Genomic DNA, 24250 nt, shown 5'->3' with positions numbered 1-24250 from the left:
GTAATGATCATATTTCGTCTTAACTTGTTGAAGAATAACTTGAAGTATACCTGCTGAAGGGCCCGTTGTATCCCTTACGCATGCTAGAAATATATTTGCAATTTCCGGTTACCATCAGCCACACTGCCTCAGCATACATGCGATCCAGCAGAGCAGTATTTGAAGGACAAGGCATTTAAATACACAGAAAAGTCATTACACACTAACAGAATATTTATTTAAGGTAAACCTTATTATTGCAAACACATTTATATCAAAAGCAGCAAGTTATTTAATTTAGTTGCGTAATAACTAAAAGTCCGACTACAACCACGTGGGTCGACGTCGAGCATATGCATCTTTGTCTACTTCTTGTCCTGTAGATCGGCCTCGTGGTATTAAACTAAAATTCAATTACTATTTTAGGATACATGCATCCTCATTATTCTAAAGTCATTGCTAATAACGTTTTGTATGTTCTATCATCTGAATGAACCATGTTCTGGAAAGGGAGACATTATTTCATCAGACGAAATAATTACTATTCATTTTAAATACTGACGTCGGCAATGTTCATAGTTAAAAGATCAGGTGTATTTGGGTGCATCCCACCCATTTCAATTAGACTTGATACGGCCTTGACCTCATTTGCAGGTACTTGTATAATAAGTAATCAATGCATGAACATGTATATATCTTAGATTTCTTTTCAGCAACGAAGATTAGTGCGAGAGTTTTTACCTTTGAAATTTTATATAAATTGAGGTTGCAATGAAAAAAATAGAGCCATAAAATGAATCTTTGATGATGGGTTTATATTGATGTTCAAAGAGATTGGAATAACTTTTAATTTTAGAGGTCAAGGTCACAATTTTCAGCTGTTGGTACATGTAGTCATGTAGCTGGAAACTTGGCAAACATTTTGGGTATTCTGATTTTAACCTTTAGAATTTAAGGTCCAATTGATACCATACTTGGATTGAATCCCACCCCCAAATGGAAATATCAATAGTTCAATAGTGTATGATTTAGGGGTCAAAGCTCCAGGTCACAGTAGTTATTGATGGACTGGAATTTTGGCTTAATTTTTTCTAGACATCTTTTGAGCCATCTGTTCTTAAACCAAACTTGATTTGATAATGCATTTGTGGAGAAAAAAGGAATGTACTTATTTCATTTGAGGCAACAAGGTTCAAGGTCTCTTCTCAATTGCAGATAGGAGTTGAAGATGTACCGTTTACCAAGTATTCTTCGCCCTGCCCTCTCAAGGAGAATGTCTCCTGCACTTGTCAGAACTTATGCCAAAGAGATAAAGTTTGGAGCAGATGCAAGAGCTTTGATGCTTCAAGGTGTTGATTTGTTGGCTGATGCAGTTGCTGTTACAATGGGACCAAAGGTATATTTACTAAATTTAGGGTTCAAATTTGTGACTATTTAAGCAGCTAGAGCCAATCTGAATTGATGGAGTTGCTCAAGAGGTGATGTCCAACAATAGAAGAATTTTCAGAAAGACGGAATATGCATAATTATTGCCCCTGCAAATTTCAGTTTTTTTAAATCATAATTTAGAGAGAAATTTTAAACTGCAGAGAACAAAACTTACAAGAAATTGTCAAATGACCTCGTATAGGAGTAATTATGTTCCTGAATTTACTAGCTCATATTTTAACTAGTCATTACCTGGATATTACACTGCCTGGTATAGAGTATCATAAAAATTTGTATCAGAAGATTTAATCCATCATACATCAGTTGTGAAATATACATGATGTAGAATCTTGATCAGGCCAAATAAATAGCATGTTTCTGTACCCTACCTGCTTGATTTTTATTTACCCTAAAGTTTTTTTTGGCCATTTCTAATTAACTTAAGCACTGTTTTTAAAGTCAGAATATTGCTCTAATAGACTCCATGTACAAATCTCTACCTACCCACCTTATTATATGGGCGCTAAAAATTTTAGGAATCATATAATGGTTTGATGCCATTGTTGTCTACGTTGTCTGAAGATACTTTTTGGTGTCCGTACAATAACTTCAGATTAAATAAATGGATCTGCATGAAATTTATATTTTGTTTGGCCTCATATAGTACAAATGCAGTTGGCAATTTTGATTTGGTTTAAATGATCAGCAGCTCATTCACCTTAAGAATTTTCAGTAAAACCAGATGATCCATTTAGGTGTATCCCTTAAAATTGAGATTTTTAGTTCATTTCAAATTCTTTGTCTTGTACATGTTCATGTATTTTAAAACCTAAAAATTGGTCAGTTTGCTCACAAAAATCCTGGTTGTTTGGTGTAATGTACAATAAACATGCACACTGTTATTCTTTTTTATTTATTGAAACCTTCATTTCAGGGGCGAAATGTAATCATTGAACAAAGTTGGGGGTCTCCAAAAATAACCAAAGATGGAGTAACAGTTGCCAAATCTATTGAACTAAAGGACAAGTATCAGAACATAGGGGCTAAACTGGTACAAGATGTGGCTAACAACACCAATGAAGAGGCCGGAGATGGAACTACCACAGCAACTGTACTGGCCAGATCTATAGCCAAGGAAGGGTTTGAAAAGATCAGCAAAGGAGCAAATCCAATTGAAATTAGACGAGGTAGATTATTTGTAAAATATAGAGGAAGGTTATGTAACCATATTTATACCTCCGCTTTAAAAAAAAAGAAGGGGGGGGGGGGTATACTGTTTTACCTCTGTCTGTCCTTCCGTCAGTCAGTCCGTCCGTCCCATGAATATTTTTCGTCGCATTTTCTCAGGAACTACAATACAAGGATTTCTGAAATTTGGTTTTAGGGTTTATCTAAGACAGCTATACCGTGTGATGCGTTTTCAGATTGATCACTTGACAACTTCCTGTTTACCGAACACTTGCATATTTTTACACTATTTATTTTTTCGTCACATTTTTCTCAGGAACTACAATACAAGGATTTCTGAAACTTGGTTTCAGGATTTATATAAGTCAGCTATACCGTGTGATGCGTTTTCAGATTCATCACTCAACAACTTCCTGTTTACCGAACACTTGCATATTTTTACACTATTAATATCCACTTGCGGCAGGGGTATCATCAGTGAGCAGTAGCTCGCAGTTTCACTTGTTATCTCTGCATTTGTAGACAGTGACAGTGATTTTTGATACTTTAAATAGTTGAACAAGATTGTTTTGAAAACTGGCCATATCAACATATGAATTAATCCCAGGAAATCCTGTTTGTTCAACGTTATTGCAATTCTCAATGACCTCAGACGTTACTAGTAAACTCCGTTGATTTATAAAATCTCTGAAGTCGAAATAATTATAAAAGTCCCATAGACTAACAGAAAAGAGCAAGTTCAGTTGGAGCTCTGATTGTAAAGTTCATTGTATCTAAGGGATATCAGTGACCAAAAATATCAACATGCACTATTCTTCCCTGCTATAGTTGTTGTATTATAGAAGGTGTTCTTAAGTGCTACATTGACATCAAGGGATTGTCATAACATACAGGTACCATACTGTTTGCTTACAACAATCTTTTGTGACATTCTATAAATGTGTTAAAATGATTAGAACAAAGATAGTTGTCTTGTTCCACTATATGATTTCTATTCTTCAGCCAGGTCATATGAACATTTTTCTCTCTGAAAGCAGGTGCTTTAATTTTAATTGTACAATATAAGTATTTTCTATTTTGAACAGGAGTAATGATGGCTGTAGATGCTGCCGTAGCTCATCTCAAATCAATGTCAAAACAAGTCACCACACCTGAAGAAATATCACAGGTTAGTTTAGTTTAAACATCTATACTATTAAACGAGAAGACCTCATTTTGTGTGTTGCTTCTCTTCCCACAATAAACTGATCATCATGCCTCTGTGTTCTATAGGTACCATGCATAGTGGCATTTGTCATCCATTCTATTCAGTTTGGGTTATGTTGGGAGGAAAACAGAAATAAAGGCGTCTGGGTATTCTTTTCGTCATCAGACCAGCACCACTACTGGTTTTAACATTAAGAACCAATCGTTTGACATAGAATGTATTATAGGTCTCTGTTCATAGTAAGCAGAAACTTGAAAAGTAATGGAATACAACAATAAACATAATGATAACGGACTTTGAAAAAAAAAAAAGAAAGGGCTTACATATATTGTCCTGTCTCCATGTACCTATACAAGTTTTGATATCATTTCTTAAATTCTCCAGACATACAATCTTTTACAAAAATTCTTCCTAAAAGATAACATATCTTTACTTTACTTTTTCTCAAACAAAGGTTATGAAAATTGAACACTGCATATATTTCAATGACAAACATTAACAGTATGCTTCTTATAAACTGGTTATAATTATTGCAGTTTATGATGCTCTACTCCACCCAAGCTGTTTTAGTGTAGATATCTTGGACTAAAAAAGAGCTAAATAAATTACATCTTCCTTTTCCATGGTAATCTTGTGGTTGCCAAGGCAGATAAGACGCAACAGTAGTTTAATTGAAATTAAGATGACTACAGCTATTTTCATAATGCTCACAAGACAAAGATTTGATTGACTTGCTTGCTTTATTTGTTTCAATGTTTGATTGGTTATTATCAAATAATTAAATTTACCCATAAACAGGTTTGGCTGAAACCTACTTATATAGTTTGCAGTTGTAAAATCTTGCTTGAGCACGTATTTTTACAAAGCAAGTCAACCAAACCTTTGTCTTGCTAGCTTTATGAAAAAGAGCTGTCAGGCCAAACTAAGCATGGTGTTGTAGTGTAGCAAATGCCCAAATGGATACCAGGCTAATGCTCCAGCAGTTTTTTAGGGTTGATAATTTAATATTGGTCTGTTGTACAGACATTAAACATGTTCTTTATTATGTAGGAATTAACATATCATATAAAAAAAAATAGTTTACACATTACCATATTACAACCATATTAAACCTATTAATAATGTACATGTGTGCTGTACCCGCTTTGTGTCCTGACTTTTGTGTTTTGACACTTTCTAAGTGCAGCTAAATCAAACAGTTTTTTTGGATGTTTATTTGTACATCTATTGTACTTCTGTAGTACAGGAAAACTTACAAAAACTATATTTAAGCTTATTAACCGTAACTATAACATACATGTTTCAACCATAATACCCCTTGCTTTTATAATTTATCCACTAAGAAAGTTGTGGTCATTTGTATTTAATTTACAGTCAATTTCATAATGCATTCAGAGTCAAGAGTTTTGTTGGCTTGCTTTGTATGCATTGTGCAATTCATATAATTGTGGTTTTGTCTTTAAATCCTTTTGACTGATGTACTTTTTGACAAATCCCATGCTATATATAAAATTGAAAATGGAAATGGGGAATGTGTCCAAGAGACAACAACCCGACCAAAGAAAAAAACAACAGCAGAAGGTCACCAACAGGCCTTCAATGTAGCAAGAAATTCCCGCACCTGGAGGACTCCTTCCGCTGGCCCCTAAACAAATATATACTAGTTTGCTCAAGCATTGTAATTAAGATTGACATCTGCAACCAAATTTAGTAGGCAAGTGTTAAATCTGTATATTTGATTATTTGATAGTGTCCAATCAAACTTCAGTATAAAGTATAAAAGTTTATCTCTGCCTGTATATATAGAGTTGTTTCATTGGCTGTTAACAACATGCACATGTTCCTTATAATTGGTTATAATTCATGCAGTTTACAATGCACTACTCCACCCAAGCTGTTTAGTATGTAGATATCTTGGACTAAAAAAGAGCTAAATAAATTACATCTACCTTTTCCGTGGAAATCCATATGGTTACCATGGCAGATTAGATGCAACAATATAAACATTGAAATTTAACTAGTATCTAGAACGTTAAAAAGTACTTGTTTGAAATAAAAATAGAACGTTCCGGATAAAACGTGAACCAATTTAGTTACAGATATGATTATTTGTTTGGCAGTCTGGCAACACATTTTCCTATTATTTCAGAAAGAAATTTTAAAACACTTATTTTATGTGTTTCTGAACCATCAACTTTTCTGTATCCAAAATAAAATTGTAAATAGATATAATTGTATCATCATCACAACTTTTACAAATACAAATCCACTCTGGATCTGAATGTGAACATATTTATTATAACTTTTTAGTGTACATGTTATTCACAAGCTTTCAGTTGCCAACATGTTCTTTATTGGTGATTAGAACAGTTTACACTGCTCTCCTCCACCCAAGCTGTTTATTGTGTAAATATATTGGACTAACAGAGAGCTAAATAAATTACATCTATGATCTTCCATTCCCATAGAAAACTGTATATTTATCTATGGTAGATAAGATGTAACATTAAAATAATCAAATTATGTACCATCAAAGTTTAACACAGAACTCAATTTAAATTGAAAAAAAAAAGAAGATATTTAGTCTTTCATGTGCATTTCTTGTCTTGCAGGTAGCCACAATTTCAGCCAATGGTGATAAGACTATTGGTTCCCTGATATCTGATGCCATGAAAAAAGTGGGTCGTGATGGAGTCATAACAGTCAAAGTAAGTCTCTAATGAAGGACTAAAGTTGACTTTTATTATAGCTTGAAAGCCCAAATTATACATCAAAATAAAATAGGGATAAATTATATGAACGGTGATCTGTCTCATGAAAAAATCTATTTAGTACAATATTTCTTTTGAAAACACAATATTTTGTCAATTACAACTCCTTGTAGAATAAAAAGAAGATGCAAGTATTAAGTGTCAAAAGTTTCATGAAAAACATTAATATTTGTAGTGGTAAAAGTTTCGAAATTAAAATTTTCAGTAGAGAGTGAATCCACCGACCCTCAATTGACAAATTAAAGCTTAAGCTGTTTGCATACTAAACAATGATCTTGCCAACATTATTACTGATTACAAGTATAACATAATATATTGCTCTCCTCCACCCAAGCTGTTTAATGTGTAGATATCTTGGACTAACAGAGAGCTAAATAAATTACATCTTTCCTTTTCCATGGTAATCTTGAGATTACCATGGCAGATAAGATGTAACAGTTTTTACATTGAAACTGCAACTAACATCTTCAAATTAATGGTATTTATAGACCTGTGCAGAAAAGGATTGTCCCTGCATCCTTATTTAAGCATTAATGAAATAATATTTGAAAATCTAGTGATCTCTCCCTGGAACTACATATCCTTAATGGTGAAATACTTTGTGACTAATTACAAAAAAATATAAAATGCACTCTTTCTTATCTCTAAAAATTTGTGACAGAAATTCATAGAGAAGTGTATGAGGGACATACATATATGTATTTTACATCTCATACTAGTATTGTGTTTGTCATTTCTAGGATGGAAAGACGTTAAAAGATGAGCTGGAGGTCATTGAAGGAATGAAATTTGACAGAGGATATATTTCTCCATATTTCATGAATACTGCTAAAGGTTAGCTTTCATTATGTTCACTTTGAATTTTTATTAAGTTGTCATCAAAAAGTTTCTTTTAATAAAAAAAATCTGCCAGCACCGACCTACGCCGTCCTTTGTTGTTGTACATTGGCTGGAACAATATAGGTGCAATAGTAACTACACCAGGCTATTCTTATAGGGCTGATTTTTCTTGTCGGTCTGTTTATGTCTGATGTAACATATTAATAAGCGATTATACTATTTTAACTGTATTAAGATTTATACTATTGATCTAGAAGTTGACAGGTACACAGCACATGTTACCTTTCTGTCTCAAGCTAATTACTCTAGATATTGCAGGAATATAAACACTCAGTTGGGTTAAATAGAGTAAATGAGTCATATTTGGATGCATGAGGTATATTTTGTACATATTATAAAACATAATGCTTTGTTCTTATTTAAATTGCAAAAAAAAACGAAGTACCCTGGTAGAATGTAAAAAATTATGAATTCCTGGAAATATAATAAATATTTTTAATCAAAAGACAGCTTAAAACCTTAGTTGAAATAAAACAGTTACCAGGGCTTGTCTTTTTGTCTTGAAGATAAAATGGGACGCAGGGTGCTGTTTCTGGTAATGTTAGGTTTGTGATTAGGTCAGTTTTAAGGGTAATAATCATGGTAGGTCAATAAAATTTGGTATGCAGATTATTAGTATTGACACATCTCATTGCAATGGAGATTGTCTAAGTTTAATGTTATAGCCTATTTCTTGAAAAATAACAGCTATTGAAAATAGTTTTCTTGGTTGACATTTGTATCTTCAACATTCACTGATGACAATGATTATATAATTTTGTGCCTTATTTGCTTACTGCAATGAAGGAACACAAGCAATGCTTTGAATGAGCCATCAGTTTTATATAAAGAGGGGGAAAAGTCCTCTTTTTTTCATAAAAAAATCAGAATAATTGATTTATTCACAGTAGGTAACATGATGCATGATTTCCATATGCATCAGATCAATAACAGGTTGTCTTCATTCTAAAATCTATAAAATTATTTTACAGCTGTTGTTTATTGATTATTCAGTTGATGCTCACATTATGATACACATTTATTTTCCAGCTCTTAAAAATATCCTAAAACTTTATTCATAAGAAAATCGATATTTCTCTACAATAATTCATTGAAACTACTTAAGGTGGTACTTAACACTACAGGGAGATAACTCTGTAAAATCAGCTAAACGTTTTTATTACGTTGTGTTGTGAAAAGGATATCAAGCTTCTCAATGATCAAAATTGGTGTTTGTCAAACTGCTATATAACCAACTGCTATATAACCAGTGTAATTTTTCTGACAAAACAGTAGATTCAAAATTTTTGAAACTTTTATTTTTTTGTACAAGGATCGAAGTAAGTACTTTGACAAAATTTTATGAAAATTTAACGAGCCAAATTAATTTCAGTGAAAGTGTTGGGTACCACCTTAAGATTCTTGTGAATATTGTTAAAATTATTTACATAGTAACTTTTTCTTCTATCCAGTTGTAACTTTTGAATGAACAATGATCTGGAAAATAGAATACTTTAAATAGCAGGACCCTGATTTCATTGAGGATTCAATAATTTTCTTTTGGACTTCAAATAGTTGTAAATTAACAATTCAGTCATTAATTTATTAATGTAGCACATGATAGCTACACATCAAACGCTCATTTTGTTCTAAAAAAAAAAAAAAAGTAAGAAATACCATGACAGCAATGATTATACCATTTTGTGCCTTATTTGCAGGCCTCTACATTATCATTTTTTCTCACTTGTCCCTTCGGACAAGTTGCAAGAAAATCAACTTGTCCGAACTCATTACTCACTTGTCCGAATTTATAATTGAAAATTCTCCATATTGATTATACATGTTATATGCAATAATAACACTTGCCCTTTGATTGTACAATGTACCTAATAAAGATCAATAAAGGGAGCATTTTGTTATGTTATATGAATACTACATCAAAATTCATTTTATTATTTCAGACTGAAGGCTTATTTGCAAGACTGAGCTCTCTAACACATTGTCACTATCATGTGTCGTTCATTAAATCATATCTCTTCCCATACCACTAGGTTCTCCTATTCATGGACCTATATTCATTCTGAAGTAGTGGTATGGTTCAAATATACCTTGCACCTTGTTTGCAAATAAACCTTTTTAATTAATTGATGGTGCCAAACAAGATTTTACAATTTGTCTTGATTTTTACATACATTGATATTTTATCACGAAGTACAGAAAACATTTTAGTAAACAATCTGCCTTTTTAGGTTTTATCTAATTTTTCCATCTTAACTTATTATTTTAACATATAGATCTTATTGAATAATACCTTTTTTTAATTTAATGTTATGCCTAAAAGCAAAATCAAATGATACAAACTTTAATTTAAAATTTTTAAGTTAAGGTAAAACTCCATATAATGCATATGGAGGTGCTCCTAATTCAAGAGGCTTATACTAAGAAGAAACATTTACATTTGGTTTCCTTCCCCTTACTTATTTTCCCCTTGGCAATGGCTGCCAGCATGTTCAAATACGTTCAATCAGAGACATAATATACAAGTTTATATGTCTCTGGGTCAATCAATGAATATTTATTTCATTTTGTATGATCAATAAAACAATCATTCATATTTTTAGGAATGTATAAGTCTTGAGTTTGATCTATTAACATCTCACATCGATTTTTTCACTTGTCCCATCGGACAAGTAGTATGATAAATCTACTTGCCCGACACCTATTTCCACTTGTCCCGGACAATCGGACAAACGGTAATGTCGAGCCCTGATTTGCTTACTGCAATGAAGGATCACAAGCAATGCTTTGAATGAGTTGTCATTTTTATTTCGAGACTAATTAGAATATCTGTCGCAGAATGCGGGTCCAGAGCGGTCTGTGTTTCTGTAAACTCTTTTTAAAAACATTTTCTTTTGAGTCCATATTACACATTGAAACCATATTTGGTCATGATATTTATTGGGGAGTCTAATTTTATATTTGTTTTTGGTGTTTCAACCTATGGTCACTGTTGCCTCAACAGAACATGGGTAAAATGCGAGTAAATGTCCATTGAATATCTTGAAAACCTTAAGGGATGATAATAAGTCCTGATAAAGAATGTTATGATATCTAGATGATCCAATCCTACTTTTCTTTTAACTTAATTAATCAATTGTTGAGACATTAATTTATTAGCACAAACTATTCTTCCATTATGATTGTGGAGACTTGAAGAAGTCAGCAAAAACTATTTAGGGCTCATTTTAATCTTAATTATTTATAATAAAAAATGACAGCAATGATTATATAATTTTGTGCCTTATTTGCTTACTGCAATGAAGGATCACAAGCAATGCTTTGAATGAGTTGTCATTTTTAGCTTATTATTAAATTAAATCAAATATAAATTTGAATATGCATTGGGGAGGGGTGGGGGGGGGGGGGGGGGGGGGGGTGGATGTTCAGGATGTCGAAGTATACTTATTTTCCTTAAACACCAAAATTATTAGACGCAAACACTGATCTTTGGTTAAAATGTGTTTGATGGCTGTCTGGTCTTTAGAACAATTGAAGTTATGTAAAAAACTAGAAACAGCTAAAATTTTTGACTGGCAAATTTAAGTTTGTCTTGTAGATAAATTTCATGTGTGAACTTTTAAAGATAAAACCAATGGCATCCAAGAAAATAACGGCCTACTAGTTCTGCATTCTATCCTTCATTGACATTTGACAACTTAATTTTGTCTTGATACGTTTTGATTTATAATCAATTATTAGATGTTCATGGGTCAGTGTTCACACAATGTAGAAACATGTGTTGTATGCACAATACTTGTACATGTGTATGTTACTGATCATTACAGACTTTAAAACTTGAGATTGCAATAAGAAAAAATGTATCTGCTACAATCACTGATGACAATGATTATATAATTTTGTGCCTTATTTGCTTACTGCAATGAAGGAACACAAGCAATGCTTTGAATGAGCCATCAGTTATATATACTTAGTAATATTATACAAATCATTTAATTTTCAGCATCCAAATGTTTAAATGGATAATTGTATATTCAATAAATTATAGAGAAATAGTATGATTAATTAAAAAAAAATCAGAATTGAATACAGGTTTTGTTTGGCTTCTTTCAATACTTAAATGATCTTGAGAAAATGAAGAGACCAAGGACTTAAAAGTTCTGTAGTTGTTCAAAAATCTTTAAAAATCCTTATTTTAATGAAGAAATAGGTAGACTAATATTTTATATTTTTTAAAACGTAACTATGGGATTGAATAAAAAAGCTTAAAGAATGGCCAGGACATGTATGACATGATTATTTCATGTAGAGAAAAATAACAGCAATGATTATATAATTTTGTGCCTTATTTGCATTACGCAATGAAGGAACACAAGCAATGCTTTGAATGAGCTGTTCTCTTTCTATAGCTTAAATTTTTATAGGAGGTTGTTATATAAATAACACATAACTGAGAGGGTGATGGAGTAGATTTTTCCCAGAGAAAACATTGTCAACTGAGGCGATGCCAAGCTGGACAATATCTTTTCTAGGGGTAACAATCTGCTCTATCACCCTCTCAGATATTTAATATATAAAACTGAATGTTCTGCCACTATATTATCAAATTTCAAATTTAATAAAGGAAACACCTGATCAAGCATTGAAGGGCCAGTCAGTCACATGACACAGAGATCAGTCTAATTGCACTTTTTCTACTCCATCCTATTTGTTCATGTAATTTGTTGGATGTACAAAAGTGCTACATTAACAAGACATTTTCTCGGCTGGTTAGTGGTCACCACTTAGTGGTAGAGAATAAAGTCTGACATTAAAAAAGTAAATAGTCTTATTAGTATAATGAAGACATTTGTATTACTTTAAGGTGCAGGTCACAGAGGTAAAATTGTTTGTTTAAGTAGACAAACTCTTGCATTATAAATTTAATTGATGCTCACAATTTTTTTTGTAAGCCTCATTAACTTTGAATATTTGTTAAAAATGTGAACATGCATTCTAAAATAATAAAGTTATATGATTTCAGGAGCCAAGTGTGAATTCCAGGACTGTTTAGTGTTATTCAGTGAGAAGAAGATCTCCAGCATACAATCTATTATCCCTGCTCTAGAAACAGCTAATCAGGCAAAGAAGCCATTGTTGATTATTGCTGAAGATGTGGATGGGGAAGCTCTCAGTGCAATGGTCTTGAATAGGTAAATTGTCAGTTTTATCAAATTCAGGTGTCAAAATAAGTAAAAAGATACCAACAATCTCAAAATACTGAAAATCTGTCATGAAAGGAATAAGTCATAATAAAAAATGTATTTGTCACTTGGATACTCTGAATGCCTGAGACCTGTTAACAATGTTAAATGTGAACTATTAATTTTGCAACTCTCATTCCTCTGTATTCTCTTTGATAGGATAATAGAGATTAAATGGTGCATATATTATAACTTGTGCATCTGCTCTATTGTCTCTATAGGACAATAATAAGATTATCAAGAACAACAAAGCAATAGTAAACATGATCAGTAATCAATTTAAGTTATGTTACGATTTTAAAGCAAAGGTAGAGCAGTTATATTCATTTTTAGGCAGTTAAGCTGCCTTATGCGATCACCCTGGATTTGTGTGCTACCCAATAAATGCTGAAATATGTGCCATTGTTATTATCTAGCTGTCTTCTATATTATTTATAACTTATTGGACAGTTTTTTCATACTTTTCATTCTGGATTACAAAAAATATGACCAGAAAAACCTTAAATGATCGTCGATTTTCCCAAAAGTTTTGAAGTTGCACATAGGAAGTAGAGCACATTAGGAATCCTTATGTAGTTGATTATCCCCTGAGCTTTTGGCTAAGATGTCAAAGAACAAATGTATGAAATATCTCATCGACGAAAATTTCTAAAGACAAGTAGTTAGATTCCCCAAATTGCAAAACTCGTAGGAATATTGTTTGTCGTCGATACGTAGTCAACTACGTATATAAGTTCAACTGATCACGCTGTTGGCGGCAATTTTGAATTAGAAGACGAAATTTTCGTATCTTTTTAATTTGGACGCAGGGGTTCAAATAAGCGGTGGTCAGGGGTCTGTGACCTTCCACTTTTGCAGTCGGACTTTCTACTTAATTACTAGCTACGCCCGACGGACCTTGGAAGAAAATAAAAACATAACTTTGCAAACATTTTTACCAAAGTTTCCTAAAAAAACGATCTCAAACTTATTTTCATCATTACTATTCATGACAGCGATGTTCAATTTGTTCAACCGCTAGCTTTATACAGAAAATCGCCGATAAATAATGTGTAAATCCGAGTAAATTCGTATCTCACTTTCTGACAAAAACAACATTGTAAACAAAATGGCTGCCGCGAGACTACAATATCGTATCCAATTCCGGAAGCGGATAAGAGTAATCCCGGGTTTTTTAACTAAAAAATCCAGATAGGTGACAAAATACAGCTATGCATGGTAAATAAATATAAACATTACAATTGAAAACCAAAATTGTTTAAAAGAAAGAAAAAGCAGAAAATATTTTGTACACTAATTTTAATGTCAAAATCCAATACAAGCATTGACAAGTGACAGCTGGGAACAGTTTATCTAACAATATATATGTTCCTGGTAACAGTATAATTTTTTTTTATCAGTGATAAATGTTGGTAATGCATGTTAAATGCTTTTCAAGTTAAACATATTGCTGCAATTTCAAGGGGTATTTTTTTCTCCTCAATTTTGATAGGTCAGTTAAAATAGCTGGAAGTTTCTTCAGGAACATATATATTGACTTTATAGATATTCTGTTCCCAGGTTTCTTATATATATAAAAAAAAGATGTGGTATGATTGGCAATGAGACAACTATCCACAAGAAAACAAAATGACCAAAACTTGGTAACGGTCAAGATCCGCACCCCAAAACAATATATATATTCATGTATGGGACAATATAACAAATCATATGAAATATAGGTTGAGTTCGTGGGGCACCTCTACCCCTTTCTGTTTTTGAATTTATAACGGTCGAGATCCACAATCTTAAACAATATATATTTATGTATGGGACAATATTACAAATCAAATAAATTATAAGGGGGTCCCTATGGTCACTGTACACCTTCATGAGTGAGAACTTGGAAAAATTCGAGATCATCATCCCTTAACTATATATACTCATGTATAAGACTATATAACAAATCAAATGAAATATAGGGGAAGTCCCTGTGGTCACCCTACCCCTCGTGTTTAAGAACTTTGAAACAGTTGGGATCCCCAATTCTAAATTAAATGAAATATAGGGGAGTCCCTGCAGTCATCTGATTGATAAAATTGGAAACAGTCGAGATCCCCAACGTTAAACTAAACCATATATATTCATGTATGAAAACTAATCAAATGAAATATAGGGGGAGTCCTTAAGGTCACCCTACCCACTCCTGTTTGATACTTAGAAACAGATGAGATCCCCACCCCTCAACCATATATGTCATGTATTGGACAATATAACAAATCAAATGAAATATAGGGGAAGTCACTAGGGTCCCCCACCCCTCCTGTTTGAAAACTTGATAACAGTCGAGATCCCGAACCCATAAACCATATATATTCATGTATAGGACAATAAAAAAAATCAAATGAAAATAGGGGTAGTCCTTAGGGTCACCCCACACCCTCTTGTGTGTGTTTTGAAAACTTGAAAAAAAGATTTAGATACTAACGCCTAAACCATATTCATTCCTGTTTTTCATTTCAAAAAGATTGAATGACATACATGGTTAACTGCCTTCAGTGCTTACAGCGCTTTGATTAAATGCAGTAAATAATGGCAATTGAAAATATCTTTTTAAAGGTTTTTTGTGCCCTGTGAACTAGTTTGCTATGAATGAGACTAGGGCGTGCCAAAAGTTGTCATTGTCAATATATATTTCCTATTTTCATCTTCCCTGAAACTACTTGTTCAGTTTTACAAAAAAAATAATTTGTGTATGATATACAGAAGATTCTGATCTTCATTTTGTTATGATTGGATGAAAAACATGGCCTCAAGAGCAAGTTTTTGAACAATTCAGGTCGTAAAGTTTCAATAATCTTCAGAAGAAAATCTTCATTTTATCTTTTTTAGATTGAAAGTTAGTCTACAAGTATGTGCTGTAAAGGCACCAGGATTTGGTGATAACAGAAAGAATACAATGAAAGATATGGCTGTTGCTGCAGGTGGTGTGGTAAGTATCTACAAATAATGTGTTGTCATGCAGAGTATTATGATACAGCCTCTTCATCTTCTGACGCCTGATTTAGACTTCATTACAACGTTTTATTGGTTGATAACAATATGAATACTCTACTTATAATTGGTTATAATTCAGTTTACAAATGCTCTACTCCACCCAAGCTGTTTAGTGTAGATATCTTGGACTAAAAAAGAGCTAAATAAATTACATCTTCCTTTTCTGTGGAAATCCATATGGTTGCCATGGCAGATTAGATGCAACAATTACATATCATATATATATTGAATTTAAACTAGCATCTTGCATGACAGGTAAGAGTTGTTATTGCTCGCTTGTAATGAAAAAGTGAAAAGAGTGTCCAGGATGAAGTCTGAACCAATTAAGATATGGGTATGATTATTTTTATGGCCTCACCACTTGCAGTCATTCTCTGTTTATTTCAGAAGGAAATATTAAAAATGGATATTTTATATGTTTCTGAACCATCAACTTATCTTTATCCAGAAAAAATTGTAAACACAGATATAATTGAATCATCAAAAGCATCATCACAACTTTTACAATTACAAATACCCTCTAAGATATTAATGAGAAATATCTATTATTACTGGTAGAAAATATTAGTTATTCATAAGCTTTCAGTTGCCAACATGTTCCCTATATCTAAATTAGAACTGTAACAGATTATAATGCTTTCCTCCACCCAAGCTGTTTATTGTGTAGATATCTTGGACTAACAGAGAGCTAAATAAATTACATCTATGATCTTCCATTTCCATAGAAATCTTTATTCTTATCTATGGTAGATGAGATGTAACATGAACATTAAATTATGTTCAACACATAATCAGTCCAAGTTGAAAATGGAAATAGTTATAATAGTTGTAATTACAATAAAAAGTCTTGTTAACGTATCTATTCACAAGCTTTCAGTTGCCAACATGTTCCTTATTACTGATTACAACAGATTATAATGCTTTCCTCCACCCAAGCTGTTTATTGTGTAGATATCTTGGACTAACAGAGAGCTAAATAAATTACATCTATGATCTTCCATTTCCATAGAAATCTTTATTCTTATCTATGGTAGATGAGATGTAACATGAACATTAAATTATGTTCAACACATAATCAGTCCAAGTTGAAAATGGAAATAGTTATAATTATAGATTATCGTTGATTATCTCAACAAGATTGATTTTCTCGCTTGAGCTGGTACAGCGAAAGTGAGAAAAGCAATCGAGTTGAGATGACCAATGATAATCTGTGTATCGCTATTTTACCTATGACGACGTTGTCAATTTCGTTAGAAACGCCACATGGCCTCCTTAGTTTCTAGCGATAATTTTTCCATCTCAAGCAAGAAGCAAGATATGAAAATTATCACAAGAAAAAGATCAAAGGAAAAATGTATAAAATAGCGATAATAGTTGTAATTACAACAAAAAGTCTTGTTAACATATCTATTCACAAGCTTTCAGTTGCCAACATGTTCCTTATTACTGATTACAACAGATTATAATGCTCTCCTCCACCCAAGCTGTTTATTGTGTAGATATCTTGGACTAACAGAGAGCTAAATAAATTACATCTATGATCTTCCATTTCCATAGAAATCTTTATATTTATCTATGGTAGATAAAATGTTACATGAACATAATCAAAGTATGTAGATTTAAGATGTCATTTTGAATTCAGACATGTCCATGTAAATTTCTTGTGTCACAATATTCATGTTGTTTTGTCACAGTAATAACCAATTGTTGGATGACGTTGTTGTTGTTTATCCAGATAGACATCAGGTCTCCTGTGGAACTCATTCATGAAAATGAATCCAGATTGGTTAATGGTCATTGCCGTGGTGAAATAGGAAACAAATTGTATTATGGCCTCTTACAAATGTTTGTGTTGTCTTTAAACATGAATATTATGTCAAGAATGTTATGATATTAGTCTTATTTTCCAGATTGACAAGTAGGATATTTTGATATTTTTCAGGTGTTTGGAGATGAAGCTGACATGTACAAGATAGAAGATGTACAGTTACAGGATTTTGGTAGATTTGAAGAAGTATCAATCACAAAAGATGACACTTTGTTGATCAAGGTATACATAAAATGTGTTGATTATATCAGCTTTGTAACTGATTTCTATTATTGTGAAATACCATTATTACCAATATTTTATTCCATTTAAATATCATTGTTAGCTTAACCAGTACAAAATTTGCATTTCTCAAATCAGACATTTGCTGCGACTTTAACAACAAAAATGACTTTTACAGGAAATCTGCACACAAGTGACACATTTTAAATGTCAAAAACATCAATACAATTTTCATTTTGTAAGTTACAAACAAAAAAGCAAAATATGGATGAAGAATAATCATAACAGGGCAGTAACTCCTGTAAGAAGACTGATAATTTCATGTTGAGTTATTTGCAATTGTTATCTCACGGATTATATTAATTTATTGTTTCTATTTATCCAATATATTGTCATTTTAATTACGAGCAATGGATGCCTTTGAAAGTAGTTTACTTGATTATTAAATATTCTGTGTTTTACAGGGTAAAGGAGATGCACAAGATATAGAAAAGAGGATGAACCAGATAAAAGATGAAATTGAAACGTCCACTTCAGAGTATGAGAAGGAAAAGTTTAATGAAAGACTTGCCAAGTTGTCCAATGGAGTAGCAGTATTAAAGGTATATTTGCTAGTTAACTTCTTATCTACCACAGGCGATCATACAGTTCACTACTACACACATTTTATTAGTTAGCTACTGCAGCTGATTTGTAGGTTAACTACCAGAGATAATTTGCAGTGTGATTATTTTTACAGGGGTGCAATTAAATATGAAATTATTAAGCAATTACTGTATAGAAATTAAAAATAAAAAACGTATTTAATTCTCAATTGGTTAAATTTTCATATTTCTGATTTTGATCCAATTATGTTCACTAATTAATCCAATAAAATATGTTGAAAAACAAATTTTTTGTCCAATGCCGTTATCTAACTCCGGTTCCTCGTTTCACTATTTTCAAATAACTGATATCACTGCCGACACTTCAAACATCACTTTCGTCTATATCAGACTGCTTAAAACACTAAAACCCTTCATCTTCTTCCTCCGATTCGAAGAATGAAGCCCATTGATCGGCCATTGTTTCAATCGCAATTCTCAAACGAAAACACGTGTTAAAAACAATGTATTTTAATGTAAACATATTACCTTTCAATGAAAAAGAATATACGAATTGAAAGCTTATTCATTTGTAAAACCGAATTTGATTGGTTCATTTCGGGATTCCCCCTAGGTATTGTCCAATCTAAAGAGTTTTAACAGTGGTATATTTTACGGAAATATCCGTCAACGCGACTGCGCATGCATTGTTTACAGCGGATATATCAGTCACTGCGAATACACAGGTGACACGGCAAGCGGATTTATCAGTCACTACGAACTAAACGGTGTTAATAACCGCGTATATATCCGTCAGTGGTAGATAAAGAGTTAAGCAGGATAGAAATTTCTGTGCAACATTATGATGTCACCCGTGACAAAGATTCAAATGAAATTTATGCCTGTCAGAGTGGCCGTATTGTACAGTTTATTACTTGTGGTCAAATGCAACTTTATTTCATCTATCTTTCCTCTGAAACCCCTTAGGTAGGAAACTATTTCATCATTTTCCAGTTATAAAGATAACGATAAATTATGGGGGAAAAAAACTTGGGAACAATGAAGTCAAAATAAAGAGAGAAAAAGTAAGTTTTTTTTTTCATTCATGCCTACTTGCAGCTTGTTTTGTTAAAATTAAATCTTGAAATTTAGTTATTCAATATCTTTTTAAAGTCATAAACATTCTCCAGTATTAATCATATGATTAGATAACAAATGAAACAAGATATTCTATAGCAACATCTTACAGGAAAATTGTCTTTTATTTAGATTGGAGGAACCAGTGAAGTAGAGGTAAATGAAAAGAAAGATCGTATAAATGATGCTTTAAATGCCACTAAAGCTGCCGTAGAGGAAGGAATAGTGCCAGGTGGTGGTGTGGCACTGCTACGATGTGTCCAGGCATTAGAGAATATTAAAACAGACAATGAAGACCAGAAAATTGGTAAGCAATTGCATACAATTAGGGAAAAGTGTTTCTCTAATTTTTGTGCTATTTTCACATTTCTTGACCGGTGTGAGAAAAGTATTTCTCCTCACTAGTGAAAAATCTGTTCTCGGCAAATGATTAGTCGAAATTTGATTATGACGTCAAAATGTTTTGTTTTCTTCTCAATTTTTCTATTGTGACGTCGTGAAAAAAGGCGACCTTGTCTGATGACGTCGTATATAAAGAGCACAATTTTATGAAAATCTTTGAAAAAGAACGATAAAAGGCATTAGAGAAAGAGATTCCGACACTATAACTCGTGTATTACGATATTTCTCCACTCTCGAAAGTTAAATTTTATTATTTAAAGGGCTCGGCAAGCCTCGCGCTTTAAATAATAAAATTTAACTGTCTCGAGTAGAGAAATATCGTAATACACTTGTTGCAGTGTAAGAATCTATATATATGTTGTTTTAAATACATAGCATATCTAATGGAATATTTTATTAAGTTCAGACTTGTGAATATAAAAATATTTATTGGATTAAAAGTTTGATTGAATATTTATTTACTTTGACCCATCAGCTATACACTGACCAGCATTAAAGTAATTTATCCAATCTAATTAAAAATATATGGAAGATAAAAATGTTTAAACATGAAATCACAGTTTATTTTCTTTACAGAAGATTTAAATCACTAGAGACAGCAATGATTATATAATTTTTGTGCCTGAATAACATTGAGGGATCACAATGCAATGCTTTGAATGAGCTGTCTTACTTACATCTTCAATTAATATCGACAATAAAAGATACAGTTTAGTTAAGGTAGATTGATGGTATAACGCCATCTTGGATTGTACAATCACAGTACAAAATCTGTATAGTTATTTGCCTAAATCTGCAAATTTAGAGACAGATTTGCAATTCAATAGTGAGACTGTTTTTTTCTTTTTGGAGAAAACTTGTTAATTAATTGTATTGTTCAAAATATTTTAACTCTATCAATTTTTATACGACCGCAAATTTTGAAAAAATTTTCGTCGTATATTGCTATCATTTTGGTTTTAAAATAAAAAAAAATCAAATGAGCCATTTAAGGGGAGATAACTCTTTTAGTACAAAATATATACTAGACTTGTAAGGATTTTTTTTATTTTTACTTGTAGCAAGAAAACAAGTTCGGTGACACCATGTTTTCTTTTTATTTTCTTAAATCATATTATGAAACCTTACTTCTCACAATTTATTTCAAAATTCTGTCTCATAGAATTTTTTTTATGCACACTTATGTGTTTTTTCATGAACAAACTAACCACATTTTGGCAATTTTCAACGAATCATAGCTTGAAAAATAGCACGGTGACCCATACTTTTTATTAAATTTTTGAAAAGAGCATAGTAACATCTTTATTTTTGCAAATTATAAAAAAATTGTGTCTCAAAAAATATATACTTGTGATCTACCTTAAGTGTTGTTTTCAATGTAGCGGTATTTGATTTTTTTATCTGACAACCCTGCATACCATCTGGTATCCACTTAAGGGAACTCTACCAGCACAAAACATAGGAGGCGTTGGTTCAGCAGCTCTTTATTTAACTTCAATTAATGTATGGGATGTATGTGGGTTTTCTTTTAAAGTATTCAGTGCCATTGTATTAACCAGAAAACACAGGAGTTTATAACAAATAAGCTTACAGAGCTTGCATATAATATTATAGATTAATATATAATAATGCTCATCTTTTATCAGGTGTTGAGATTATAAGGAAATCTCTGAGAATTCCAGCTTTAACAATTGTCAAGAATACTGGTGTAGAACCTCATGCAATCTTGGAAAAATTAGCAACAAATGAAGGAGATTTTGGTTATGATGCCCTCAATTCCCTGTTTGGAAATATGATGGAATTTGGAATCATAGATCCTACAAAGGTAAATAAATACAAACTTAGCATGACATACTTATAGACTATTGTTGATCTTCTCAAAGAGATTGATTTCGTAGCTAGAGCCAGTATGGTGAAAGTGAGAAAAGCAATCAAGTTGAGATTACCAATGATAATCTGTTTATCACTGTTTTATATATGAAGACACTAATTTCAATGACAACGCACATGCTCGCTTACTTTCTAGCAACAATTTTTCTCACTGAGAAAGGAAATTATCAGTCCGTAAGTCAAAGGAAAATAGAGATAAAATATTTATTTTTGATAACAGTACACCACAATAACCTTTGTTGGGATCCAGTTTAACAATGCTTTTTGGGAAAAAAAATTGGTTGCTTATATAGGGAATCACTGAAGCGTGACTAAAGTGGGCCCCATTTATGAAAATTTCTAGATCCGCCACTGATTTAGATTTTACTTAAATTACTGCAATTTTTATTTTTATCAACTTTGTAAAGATGGTCTTCCTATGGTATAATATCACACTGTTCATAAGCTCGTCAGAAATGGAAAGATTTTGGTATTTTAGCCAAATAATAAATATATGTCTGTTTAAGGAAATACAATGGCTTAGGGTCGCCACTCATTATAGGGTCTGTCGAGTAACTGTAGACAGACATATATATGTTTTTGGCCTTAATGGTTTATATTTTATTTCTAATTGTCATTCTAAATCCTTTGTTAGATTTAAGGCAATTTTTCTTAAGTCGTGCAGTATTATTGAATTCTCCAAACTAAACATAGTGGGAAAGGATTAATGAAAGCACCATTGTGAATTTTTTTGATTTTCTTGTTTATTGTTCCAGAGTTGTCGAACTTTAACTGTTACTTAGACAATTTTACTCAAATAGTGCAATAACTTGTATATACCTGTCTGATTTTTCTCCGAACTTCCTTGATGAATATTTAAGTCTGAACAGAATTAAAATTGCCTTTGTTTTTCAGGTTGTACGAACAGCATTAGTTGATGCTTCAGGTGTTGCCTCCCTTTTGACAACAGCAGAGTGTGTAGTGACAGAAATTCCCAAGGAAGATCCACCAATGCCAGGTGGCATGGGAGGAGGCATGGGCGGTATGGGTGGCATGGGAGGAATGGGTGGTATGGGTGGCTTCTAATGTGACTAACATTTACATCCTATTATAGACACTAGTATTTATCGCCACAGAAAGTGTGTGCTTATTGACTGTATTGACCAAATCCAAATCTGTCAATCGCCAGAGACAAAAGGACCAATGAGGCTACTATTACAACAAAAACACAAGTGTTGAGCACAGCTGTTGAGCCAGACTTGGTGTCAATTATTCATCTGCAGTCAAATAAATCAGGATATTAATATATTAATTAATCAAACAGACCAATATAAAAGTGAATTCATCCAATGACTGAAGAGGAATAAATGAGTGCCTGAAGATATAGTCTCAGATAAATTCTACTGATGTTTAAGTATAAATATGAACTCTACAGTTTTACTAAATGAACAAAATCTCTTGAAGTTGAGTTGATAGTTTATATGATGAATGTCTAGAATTTATCTGAATCTAATTTTTTACTTGTATGTATGAGATTTCATTTATGTATTGATATCATTCTTTCTGTTGTGCATTTATAAACCTTTTATGTATGTGTCTAGTCTGATTCTAATAGTGAAGATTTCATTAATTGTGCTGTGTACCCTAGAATGTTAGTCAGTGATATGATTATGATGTTCTGATCAATTAAACCTTAGATTTTTACCAATCATCATAAATATATTGCATTTAAACTCCTGTATACAACAATGTTAAGTGATGTATCGGTATATACAATATTCTACATAATATACTTACTGCCTTACAATTCATGTTTACCTTGCTAGGGTAAAGTGTATAAATTGTATGTCATTCCAATGTTAATGCCCCTACCTAACAATCTTCAGAATTGACTAGTTTATTAAAATGAGTTGTGACATTTATAGATGATAGTTTGTGATAATCATGTTTTGTTAATGAATATTAGATATGTGTGAATGTGATATTATTGAGTGTTTGTACAAAGATTTAATAAAAGTTTTATAAGGAAGTGATTTGCTTTTTACGCACTGTCAATGCAGAGACCGCATAAAGTTTTACCCTAGTCAGTCTGTATGCTCATGTCCTGAAATTAGTTTCTGTTTTTCTTAACCAAATGTTATGAATCATATACACAATGCTTTTTACCACAACTCAGATCAAGTTTCGATTTGGTGTTATTTTTATCATTCTGAAGTTGTACCCTTTACAAATGAAAAATGCTGTAATATTGGTTTCCATTCTCTAACTTGAATTTTTTTCAACCTTATGTTATGATACTTTTACACTGCTTATTACCACAAAACTCAGATCAAGTACAAAATAGGGTAGTGCCACCTTTACCGTTCCCTTTACATAATTGTATGCAATCAAGGACATCATGTGTGTCCTCATGGGTACATTTCACATTTAATGTCTAATATATTCAGGTTCAAAGCTTC

At 32.2% G+C, this 24250-nt stretch overlaps 1 protein-coding gene across 1 annotated transcript; it reads left to right on the top strand.

The window, feature by feature from the left end:
• The first annotated feature begins 14 nt into the window (after positions 1-14).
• Positions 15-23820, top strand: LOC134706576 (heat shock protein 60A-like). The gene is made up of 13 exons (XM_063565625.1): positions 15-223; positions 1195-1375; positions 2342-2594; positions 3681-3763; positions 6415-6510; positions 7314-7407; positions 12494-12662; positions 15585-15684; positions 17692-17799; positions 18264-18401; positions 19653-19827; positions 21569-21747; positions 22707-23820. Exons 2-13 carry the CDS (start codon positions 1208-1210, stop codon positions 22875-22877), a joined length of 1734 nt encoding a protein of 577 aa, XP_063421695.1. The 5' UTR covers positions 15-223; positions 1195-1207; the 3' UTR covers positions 22878-23820.
• Positions 23821-24250: the final 430 nt, after the last annotated feature.

Source organism: Mytilus trossulus, chromosome 2 (genome assembly GCF_036588685.1).
Source record: "Mytilus trossulus isolate FHL-02 chromosome 2, PNRI_Mtr1.1.1.hap1, whole genome shotgun sequence".
In the NCBI taxonomy this organism is placed as follows: Eukaryota; Metazoa; Mollusca; class Bivalvia; order Mytilida; family Mytilidae; genus Mytilus; species Mytilus trossulus.
This window is presented reverse-complemented; position numbering and strand designations above follow the sequence as displayed.

Excerpts from the sequence above, each read along its gene's own strand:
- LOC134706576 (XM_063565625.1), top strand. The coding sequence starts at position 1,208 with ATGTACCGTTTACCAAGTATTCTTCGCCCTGCCCTCTCAAGGAGAATG. Across the intron at positions 2,595-3,680 it reads TCCAATTGAAATTAGACGAG|GAGTAATGATGGCTGTAGAT; the intron begins GTAGATTATTTG and ends TATTTTGAACAG. Across the intron at positions 19,828-21,568 it reads CAATGAAGACCAGAAAATTG|GTGTTGAGATTATAAGGAAA; the intron begins GTAAGCAATTGC and ends ATCTTTTATCAG.